Source organism: Nelumbo nucifera, chromosome 2 (assembly GCF_055504915.1).
Source record: "Nelumbo nucifera cultivar China Antique chromosome 2, China Antique-T2T, whole genome shotgun sequence".
Classification (NCBI taxonomy): Eukaryota; Viridiplantae; Streptophyta; class Magnoliopsida; order Proteales; family Nelumbonaceae; genus Nelumbo; species Nelumbo nucifera.
Window position 1 is genome coordinate 58,549,480 of NC_142650.1, and position 11,240 is coordinate 58,560,719.

At 38.6% G+C, this 11,240-nt stretch overlaps 1 protein-coding gene across 1 annotated transcript; it reads right to left on the minus strand.

Annotated features, from left to right (window-relative positions):
* Positions 1-67: 67 nt before the first annotated feature.
* LOC104590686 (protein argonaute 1-like) lies at positions 68-11,039 on the minus strand. Its single transcript, XM_010249415.3, has 22 exons — positions 9,842-11,039; positions 8,604-8,809; positions 8,344-8,493; positions 8,082-8,224; positions 7,836-7,945; positions 7,502-7,605; positions 7,235-7,373; positions 7,008-7,124; positions 6,774-6,881; positions 6,554-6,625; positions 5,437-5,559; positions 5,181-5,352; positions 4,975-5,096; positions 4,580-4,717; positions 4,365-4,507; positions 4,210-4,272; positions 4,048-4,111; positions 2,628-2,763; positions 2,479-2,552; positions 2,310-2,404; positions 2,197-2,228; positions 68-2,102 (listed from the first exon to the last, which is right to left on the minus strand). Exons 1-22 carry the CDS (start codon positions 10,226-10,228, stop codon positions 1,924-1,926), a joined length of 2,877 nt encoding a protein of 958 aa, XP_010247717.1. The 5' UTR covers positions 10,229-11,039; the 3' UTR covers positions 68-1,923.
* Positions 11,040-11,240: the final 201 nt, after the last annotated feature.

Consider the following 11,240-nt stretch of genomic DNA (forward strand, 5'->3'; position numbering starts at 1 on the left):
AGTGAACACTGTACATTCAACTAGGGATGTCAACTGGACTGTATTTGGTCCATTCCATTCCCGTCCAATATGAGTCCATTCCAGATGGACCAGATCCAATCCAATCTGCTCCATTTTGGACCAGTCCAATCTGTTCAAATTGGTTTTATTTTAGATTGATTCCAACTTCCAACCCAAACATGGTCCATTGGCACCTGCATTCTTATGTGATCCGATCCAATTCATTATAAACCCATTACAGATGGATTAGGTTCAATTCAATCCAATAAATACTTTGGACCATTAAATCTGGACCGATCCAATTCAATATAGGGCCAGTAGGTTGTGCATCTGGGAGACCAATGGCAATTATGTACCGAGTCTTTTCAGGAAGCAAACGCCTGTCATGTACCGTAATTTGTAATTCGTAAACAGTTTGCTATACATTTTGGGTTAGCAAAGCTTCCACCTGTTGCTCGCTAGTAATAACAGAACCAGGATATCTCGGTTCATTTCCGTAATCATAATTCATACAACTCATTTAAATTCCACCAAGATGAGGTTGGCCTAGCTGATTTCACTTGCTCTCGAAGTCAGCTAAGTTGAGACAAGTTATAGGGGTGCAAATGGCTCAAAACTAATTAGAGAGAGCTTTCCTCTCGAGTTTCTTGAGGTCTTCTCAATCTTTCTGTTTAGAAAGAGCTTTCCTCTCGAGTTTCTTGAGGTCTTCTCAATCTTTCTGTTTGTCGTTTTCATCCTAGAAATTTCTTTTGGGGTGGTTTCCTTTGCGGAGTCCCCCTTTTCATTATTCTCTCCTCTTTTCTTGTTTTTATATTTTTTTTTTTCTGTTTTCTTTTCTTCCCTCCTCCCCTGCCTTCATTTTTCGTAATTCCTCCCATCTGGTTCTCTCCTTTCTTCCCATTGTTCTATTTCCCACTGTTCTCCCTCCCATCTATTTCCCTCGCCTTTCCCATCTAGTTCTCTCCATTATTCGCCTTTTTTTGTGCTTTTTTTCTTCTTTCTGAAGGCATTTTGATAAGGGGGTTACTTTCTCTTGGATCCTGTATTGGGCATTCAATACTGGTGGATGTTTCTTTACTTTTGTCATCCATGGTCAAGTCCGTTTGCGGTTCTCCAGCAGATGCAATTCATGGTGAGTTCCATTTGCAGTTCTCTGGTGGATGCAGTTATGGAAGTTGGGTCTCTGGTAGCGGTTGTAATGTTTGGGTCTCTACCGTCTTTTGCGGATCTACCCCAAACATACTATTACACTCGTTGAAGTCTCTTTTGGAAACCTCTCCTGTCATTTCTCTCACCGTTTGTGGTGGATTGCAGTTGTACTTATCTACATCTGTTGGTAATTTTAAATTCACCTTTTTGACTGCAGGTGAATTTATCTAAAGCTTATTTGAAACACACATTCATCTAAAGCTTTAATATCTCTCTAATTAAGGGTGTGTTCCACAATACGTTCCTCAAGTCCCCATGCATCGTATATGGATTCAGTCACACACCAGTTTATTTGAAACATGGAGATTTTAACAGAGGTCAACATGCGACAGGATAAAGCATCTTGCCAGAAAACGTCGAATGATTGTATCCAATCAGCACATTGTTCTTTATCTCCACACATTCACAAGTGTTTCAGAAGAACACCCAAAGAGGTGGAGCCGTGGAGGAAATTTCCAAGGCCCTGAAGATCTTGATCAAATATGGAATGATTGTATCCAGTAACAGTTTTAACAAAAGTCGAATTCTAGCCAGTCAGTGGCTGACGATGTCTACATCTGTGCAAGTATATGCCGTAGCTGAGAGAGCATGTTGAGATCAACTGAAGCATATTCACATCCACTAGTAGTAGACAGGCCTAGAGCCCATTTCAAAACCTAAAGCAACGGAACCAAAACAAAAAACCCTTGTACAGAAACATACAAAGTGCATATTTCAGCAGTAAAACATAACATCTTTAACATTTCCTTTGATTTGAGGTAAGGCCTTGACTGCACCACCCTTCTCTCTAGTACAACTTCTAGCTCCAGCCGAAGATCCACTATCGGATTGATCACCCTCAATGTAATATCTAGCTCTAAAGGCAAACAGGTGTGCATAGTAAGCCGGAGGTACTGCAGAAGGTAAAATCAAGACAAATAAATGATATCTGGATGGGAAAAATATCTCAAAGCAACATATTAACGAGTTGAGTTGCTAAGTACAAACCAAGGGATACGGATCGAGTACACCTCGCATATCTAGAACAGGTGACACATTGTCGGTCAGTGTTCACTAAAAAAAATCCAACTAGAAGAGAAATGGAAGGGAATTAGAATTACGTGTAGCACAAATTGTTGGTCAGTGTTTGCAAAGCATTCGGGCTGAAATTGTTCTCATCCAACAACACATGGTAATGTGTAGGACGACTAGTACCCTACAGTATATTACACATACATTAGCAGGGACCAAACAGAAAAAGCAAGGATCAAGAGTATATGAACGGTTTACCTGTATTCCGGCATGGCTACAGAGGTAGAAGTCGAACTCCGTTGGGTGGCAAATTTTAGTATCAACTACTGTACCTGTTTGAGTGGGAGTTTGTCAAGATAATGGCCAAGGAACAATGTACTGTAATTTGATTTGGAAAGCTTTCGTACCTGGTAAAATGTTCCCACTTCTATCAGTAAAAGCACGGTTATTGTGATCTGCAGGGAAAAGACGTGTGTGATGTCTCTTCTGCACCACTACAAATGTAACTGGTGGCAGATATCCCTCTTCCAATGATGCACAAGCCTGAAAATAAAATTCTAGGTAAATAAAGAAATTTAACAAAAAGGTAAAGATTAAAAGAAACATGAACTCTCATAATTTAAAAAGCTAATTTTATGGCAACAGCCCAACGTGACTTAAACTGTGAGGTCCACCAATATGATGACTAACATGATTTCAACAAACATACTTGGTAGCTGTTTAGAGGTCCACCAATCTAGACATTGTCATATTTTCTCAATATAGTAGGATTGTATTCACCCCTTCCAACTTCCAAGATAATTTGTTCTTTTTCTAATACAAGGGGGGGCCCACCTGAACAGAGACTAAAAGAAATGTTAGGTGAAAAAACAAGAAAGCCCATAGTTGCTGCCCTTCAGGGAGGGAAGATTCTTTAAGTAGTTTCTCCAAAGTAGCTCCGCTATGGCTTCAGCAACTATTTGGGAATGCTTTCCCATGGCAGCTTATGGCTTGGCAAGGTGAGCACCACTAAACAGCTACCAAGTACGTTTGGTGAAAAATCCAAAGCAGGTAACTGAAAGCACCTACCTCAGTTTCAGCCCCCTCCCAAACTTGGTGAATAACTATGGAGGAAGCACCTAATGGCATATAATGAAACCTAGCAGTCAAACAACAGCAATAAACATTTATTCCCATTTTTCAAGACAAATCTCATACAAAATGTTTCTTCAATATATGGCAACAGTACCAAGAAACCTCTTAAATGTATCAAAGAAGACCCTGACTTCTGATAATTACTCAAGAACCCAGGCAACAAGAGTTCCTCCTATGATATGTATGTCCAACACATTATCTCCAGGATATACTTTTTTAAATATCCAATGTAGGCCATGAATTTTCATGCTTGACCTAGCTGTATAATGGACCAAAGCAAGACCTTTCTGGACTTTCTACAGTTGTTTGACATTGCACCAAAAAAGGTTGCATTATCTCCTCTGTGAATTATACTTCTTTTTCCATAGAACCAATGATATGTATGTCCAACACATTATCTCCAGGATACTTTTTTAAATATCCAATGTAGGCCATGAATTTTCATGCTTGACCTAGCTGTATAATGGACCAAAGCAAGACCCTTTCTGGACTTTCTACAGTTGTTTGACATTGCACCAAAAAAGGTTGCATTATCTCCTCTGTGAATTATACTTCTTTTTCCATAGAACCAGTTGTTTCCATGTAAAATATATGGAAAACTAATGTATTTCTTTAAAAGGGAGCAGAAAAAAAAATGAATCTGGATCTCTCACACTATACCAGGAAACAATTCTATGACCACTACCTTCTTACCTTTCTAATGGCATCCATCTCATAAAGCAATACCTGACTAAACTGTCCTTCACTGACACCATCTCTGCAAGTAGTACCAGGAAACAATTCTTAGTATGAGAACAAGTATACTTCTATTAAGTAAATATTTCTTCCCAGAAATCCATTTGAGTAAATTTCTACCTAAAGAAGAGAATCCTGTGAGGCTTTTGATTAGTTGATCTCCTAAATGAAATCAAAAGTTCCCTGCAAGTGCCAACAGCAAAAGGGGTATTTAGTAAACATGAAAGGAACAAACTCCATAAGCATAATGTACCTCCCTACCAAAGGTTTCTTACCGAATCATTCCACCATGAACCATACCCCTCTGAGAATCATTAACAACTTTATATAGATCCTCAATCAACTCTACCCTATGGCCCTGAGCCGATACCAAGCCTCGGTACTTCGTTACCTCTGGCCAATCCATGGAGGCAACTACCTGTGATATATAAAAAACCTTTAAAAATGGACATTCTTTAGAAATAGAAATATAGAAATATAGATAACATACCGCTGCTATAGAAGGACTAGAGTCCTCTCCAGGCTGAGGATGGGTAACATCAGCACCAAAAATAATGGTAGGACGATCAGTAACAAGGGGTATTCTTTTTTCTATAGCATCAGCTAAAACAGTATTTCGCCCTCCAACCTAGTTGGATCATGAATCAAAACAAAAATTACTAGGACTGGCATCTTTTTCATAAAAAGGTTAAGAAAGCAAAATTTTGGCCACCAAAAGGCTTACAGTAAGTCATTAACAAGTTTGCACATTGAAAAAAAAAAAATCCACCCATTTAGTGAAAAAAATCAGGTCCTATAGAAAACTATGGAACTCATTTGGCACAACACTGTATTCCCCAAAACCAGACACTCATCAAATGTATTGATTTAAGACCAGAAATGCACCTTCACATTGATCTTGAGGGACAAATTCTCGAGATATTGCTTCCCCATTTTCCCAGCATGCTTAGGCTGACAACATTGAGAAACCAGTCCTAGCTCTGTTTCACATATTCTTTTAATTGTTCCTATGTGAAGGTAAGAAGAGCACATTATTTGTTGCAAACAAGTGTACTTCAGGGAGACAAACTCGAGGTTTCAGTTATGGTTACCATATAAACCACCAACATCAGGCAAAATAATTATCAGTAACTGAAGTTGCTTTCCTTTCACTCCCTTGCTTGTCAGGGCCTTTTCCGATCGATTCAAAACTTCTCTGAGAGTCCTCTCAATTTGATCAGGTCTAGCTGAAAACATATTTAGTAAAGGGTTTGGGTTGAAAGCCTGGCAAAGAAAAATGATGGATTAACATGGATAAGCATTTTGCAGTGCAAAAACTAACCACAAAGAAAGAAATAAAAGTTTTACCATTCCTTTACTGGAACACATGCGAACTAACTCCTGACAAAATTGACAAGCAATATTACTGTTCAGCCTTGAAGAGAAATTCACACAGGCCCAATACTCCACAGTTCCACCATTTAGCATTTTCTGCACCAATATCAAAACAGCAGAATAAGTCCAATGGAATACAAAATTTAAACCAACAGAAAGAGAGGGGATCTACAAGAATGAATTCTGCAAACAAAAACCACACAGAATGTACAAAAACTATTACATGCAAATTCTTCATAGCATATGATGCAACTCCAGGGGACATGGAGCCCAAGGTAATGAAATAAAATGCACAAAAGAAGATATGAAAGAGCCCAACAGAGGTTCTAAACATGCAAACAGATTTAGACTGGCACTCCAATGGGCTCAGTTGTAAGCCCCAGGAAACCCTTGGTTGTATACATGCAAATTCATGATAACATCTGATGGGACACCATAGGGCATGGAACCCAAGATATTGAAGGGAAATGCACACATCTAAAGAGGGTTCTAAACACAACACATCTAACTTAACAAAGTTGTGGACCATATTTCATACGTCAACCACAACCTATTAACCTATTACACAAGTTTTCAATCTTAACTATAGTCATAGCAAAGCACCAAAAGACCATATCAGCCCCCGATTGTTCAACCATATCATTCATTTACTGAATCTTTAGACAAAATCATTCCAATCCTAGATCAAAGTTAATACAACTACAAGTAAACCATGCCCAATAGCTTAATTTTATTTTCATATAAGAAAACATTAAATTCCTACTTTCTGTAAGTGAAATCTTCTCAATTCCCCATTAGCATAAATCAACAGACCTATTATCAGAAAAATGCCTTTTCCTAATCCTTGGCAATTAATTGGAGATGACAAAATTTCCAATTTGTCCCACACAAGATGGACATGTACATACATGATAATAATAAACGAAAAGCATAAAAATTATATGAAATGTGTCATAAAATTGGCAATTGCTAAATAAGATGAAATACAATAATAACCAAGCATGAACACTAGATATCAGCAATGTTAGACATTGATTCTGAACAAGGAGCAAAATCAAGATGGAAAGGAAGGAAAGAATTTTCTTTTCACCATGTTTATCATATTCCATTGGCCCATATCAGGTTGAACTTTTTTCTCTCGCCCAGTTTCATGATACCTTAGCTGAAAGTACAGGAGGGAATGCCAGGACATTAATGTAAGAGTAGTAATAAATAGCACCAATAGATAGAGTACAGGAGGGAATGCAAGGACATTAATGTAAGAGTAGTAATAAATAGCACCAATAGATAGAGTTCAACCACATAATTACCACGGGTGGTGGTAGAACCCGAGCTTCAATTGTTGCAGGTGTATTTGTAACTTGAATTCCAAATTCCACTGCATATTCATCCCTGTTGTAATTATTTTCCCTCACCATCTGCAGTAGCATGACATGGAAAAACACTATATATTGATGCAAGCAACAAAAACAAAAAACACTTCCAATAACAATATGATATAATCCAACAAGTACAAAAGCATATCAGTCTAGATAACCTCATACCTGAGCAATACTGTTCTCTCTTTCACGAGGACGCTTACATGTTGCTCTCAAGAGGGCAGTTACCTGCCTCTCATTCAATTTCTTACAAAACCGTTGCCCTGGAACAATTTTGCACACCTGAAACAAATAACAATCCTTAAAATGGGATGAGAAGGGGTGAGGCAAAAATACAAATTTAGCATGGTAAACAGGGATTGAAAAGGACAATATAGGCAGAAAAAAAAAACCTCCATAGGTAAATATATGGGCTTTATATCACTTCCAGATTGCAAGGCTGGCAAGGAAGGATACTGCAATCTAACTCCATACTTTTCAAAGAAATATTGAATGACACTAATACTTTTCCCACTCTCATCCAACGGAAAACTACAAAGACAAGTCAAATAGTAGACTTAGTATTAAACAAAACCCCGCTGAGTAGGCTTTGAAGTTATAATACAGACATTTGTAAAATATTCTAAACATACAAGTAAAAAGGGAGGCAACAAACTTACGTCAAATGGCTTAGAGGCTGAGTCGTTACCCCTGAAACTTTATAACGTCTAACATGTTGCACATGCAACACTTCCACCCTAAGACCTCTTAGTACTTTCTTTAACTGACACAAGAAGGCACCACACGTTGTTTGAAAATATAGAAAGAGAAAATGAATAAATGCATGTGCATCAATCTTGCTTGAACAAAGAATACATACAAATATATGCAAAATAGCAAGAAAAGCATAAAAATTTAGCAAAATATTACAAATAAACCACAAAATTCTAAATAATCTATGTGGGTGTTCTAAAAGATAGTAACATGTACAGAAGAAAGAATTATTAGTAATACCTTAATGCGATCAGTGTCAGACAGTGGCTTTTTTGGGTCTCTTATATTGAGATATTTGGTTGCAAAATCAGAAACCTTAACAGACTCGTAGAAGGATGTTGCCGATACATCTATAAAGAGAAAAATTATATAAATAGCATGTTGAATCACTGATACAAAATTGATTGTAATAAGAAAACTCAAGTACAAAAGTCAAGCAGTCAAACTTTAAGAAATTTCAGGTAAGGTAAGAAAACAAATAAACACCTATATTCAAAGAAAGTCCCATCTGAGTGGGACGAAGACTCTGATAAAATCCCCTCCAGTATTCCAACCCATCACCAATTTCACGACTCTCATCTCCTTGGCCAAGCGTTTGTGAGAAAAATGACCTTCCAACAACAGTATATCTATTGTTGATAAATAACAAAAAGAATTAGTGCATATTTAAATGTTAAAACCTTTATGTGATATAATGCATTAAGAGTAATAAACTACTAAGAAATAAAAAAAAAGGGTAATAAACTACTTTCTGGAGGGCGATTCTCTAAGAACCACATCAAGAACTTGTATTGTCTCCTGTGGAGTATCCATTTGTTTGCCGTTCAAAAATTGTTGCAGATGGTGTAAATCAGCTCTGGAAGCTAACTTTATTGCCACCTTGAATTCTCTTTCCCTCCTGCATTCGAACAAAGCATGTACTTATCAACATGTTATGCTAGGGGAGAAGCAAAAGGAAAAGGAGTTGAGCGGATATTACTGAGGTAGGAATAGTATAAATGAACAAACCTTTGACCAGCTTCACCATCTTTATCAACTAACTTGACGACAAACTCTTTTGATGAAAATGGCAAAGAACCTGCTGTATAGAGGCTCTTTTTACCATCATAAACTGGACGACGGTTGCCCAAGTGTGACTGACGATACGAAATTACAAGTTGGGTAATAACTGCTCTGCTGATTTTTCGAGATGTTACCTCAGGAGTAATTGAAACCTGCTTTATGCAATCCAAGAAAAAGAACATTCATTAAGAAGCAAATTCTAAAGAAACAACCCATCAGCATATTGCATATTCATGAACTCCCAAAATATACATTGTGGTTGGAATCCCCTTGGCATGTAACTTAAATTTTTATCTGAATATCATTAATGATTACAGGTTGGATAAAACACTTTAACATCCTAAAATGACAACCTTTCATTTCCATGTGATCTAACAAACCTAAGAATCCAAAATGAGAATAAAAGGAATCATTTAACTCAACTTAGATGCCAAACTCTGGACGAAGGATTCATCAAGAATGCTCCGGAGATTGTACATAGTATTGTATAAGCATTAGCAGTAATCAATTGCACTAGGTAATGAAGTTTTACACCATGCACAGGATTGTTAAGTTGCTCTGATCTGAAGACAACTTCTACCAAGACTGAAAAATGAGTTGCCCATCTGGAATAACCAAGAGATGGCGATTTTCTCACTGAAGCTGATTCCAGCTTCACGTTGGAAACTAAAAATTTTAACGAGAATACAAAATGGACTAAGGACAAACCGTGCATTAAAAAGTTCAAATGAAAACGCAGAAATGAAACCGCCTTGGGACTTTGAAACATCATGAGAACTATTTTCCTCCCAAAACAACACATTTAGAGAAAAATAGGCAACAAAAAAAGCAAACGGGATTTAAGCAATAAAAAGGAAAAAAAGCAAAAGATAATGTTGTACCAAACGATCGCGTACGGGGAAAGAAGCAAACTCATGAACCATAAAAAACAAAAAGAAAAAAAGCATACGTTGAATCCCAACGCTGAGAAAATAATGGAACACTTAAAAGATCATATAACAGAAGAAAAGCGAACAAGGGAAACAAGACATGAAGAGAAGATGCAGAAGAAACTAATGAAGAGATCTTGGAACATATTACGAATAAATGCCAGAACATTGCAAAGCAAACATGCAAAAATTAAACAGAAAGACCTGATAAGAATAAGAATAGTAAAACAAAAATATTCGTAGGAGGATGCTCACGTCGTAGTGATAAAGGTCCCTATCTGCAAGCGAAACCAGAAAATGGTTTGCTCTAACGACGCATTTGTTTCCGACTGTGCCAAAACCAGGCCGAGGCGGAAACCTAACAGCCTTTGATGAAGCCGGGGGCAGCTCTGTCGCCGAAACTTCCAGAGTAAGCTTTTGCTCCACATCAATGCTTAAAGAATCAGAGGCGGATGAACTCGGTCCAGTTTGAAACACAGTCAGAGAATGAGTGGATGACGGAGGAGGAAAGCAATCGCCGGTTCCCCTTCCACCTCGTCCCCCAACACCCCGTCCACCACCCAATGGTGCCACCGACGTCGCCGGTGATGGTTGTTGCTCTCGAGAATGATCGCTACGCCGGCCACCGCCGCGACGAGACATCGCAATGAACGGAACGATGAAATCCAAGGAAAGAAGGCTTCAACTCAACCGGAAAACAGCTATGTATGAATGCGTTCTTATTTTGGAGACAAAACAAAAGCTTCACTCATCATGTTATAAAGGTTGCATCAACGATTCACGCAGCAGGCTGGCGGGAGCTAATTGCGAAAGACATCTTTACCCTTTCTTCTACCAACCTCACGTATCCATAAAAGGATATTTTTGGAAACGTAATAAAATCAATGCCGATATCGTAAATTCGTAATACATTTCGATGACTCACACACTAAAACGATTAGTGGCATTATCGTAATACATGGCAGATATCGTAGCTGATTGGATGAGAAACAGATGCTATTATTGCTAAATGAAAATCCTCTCCGATTTCCATTCTTCCAATCCAACGACAGGAGAGAAGCTCGAAGAATTAGAGAAATCATCGTTGCTTCGCTCGAGACGCCGCCACCGTCAGGTCAGTACTCGAAGAGTCGGGCGGATTTGGAAATCAGCATTTGTGATTTCATGTACGGCTTGACAGTTGAGAGAAAACCATTGTGAAGCGAGAAGCCGAGAACGTGGGGTAATGAGAGTGGGGCGATTCGGAACGTGGGGTAACGAGTGGGGCGATTCGGTTCGAGACGGGATCTGCGCCTCACATGTACATTCACCGTGCATTGAAAACAACTTCCGTGAATAATAACTTAAAAGTAGTAGGGAAAAGTAGAGTGTCCGTCCAGTTAATCCGGATTTGTGAGGACTGAATCCCAATTCCTGGCCGGTGGGGGAGAGTCGGGCGAAGGGAGAAAACGTGGATTGAGAGTTTCTCGAGGGGTGACGGGATCTGCTCCTCACAAATGGAGTACGGGAGATGATTCAGTGTATGATAAGATATGTGTGTGAGGCGTCTGTGAGGCGCTAGGTGTGAGGAGATCTATGAAAAGGGGTCATGAGCAGTATGCATGTAAGGTCACGTGCCTTAGTGACGGGATCTGTTCCTCGCAAATGAACACCT

Bases quoted from the DNA above. Each gene is read 5' to 3' on its own strand.
- LOC104590686 (XM_010249415.3), bottom strand. From the start codon at position 10,228: ATGTCTCGTCGCGGCGGTGGCCGGCGTAGCGATCATTCTCGAGAGCAA. The intron at 8,810-9,841 runs GTGAGCATCCTC...TGCATAAAGCAG, and splicing joins GGGACCTTTATCACTACGAC to GTTTCAATTACTCCTGAGGT. The intron at 8,225-8,343 runs GTAGTTTATTAC...TATCAACAATAG, and splicing joins AGAGAATCGCCCTCCAGAAA to ATATACTGTTGTTGGAAGGT.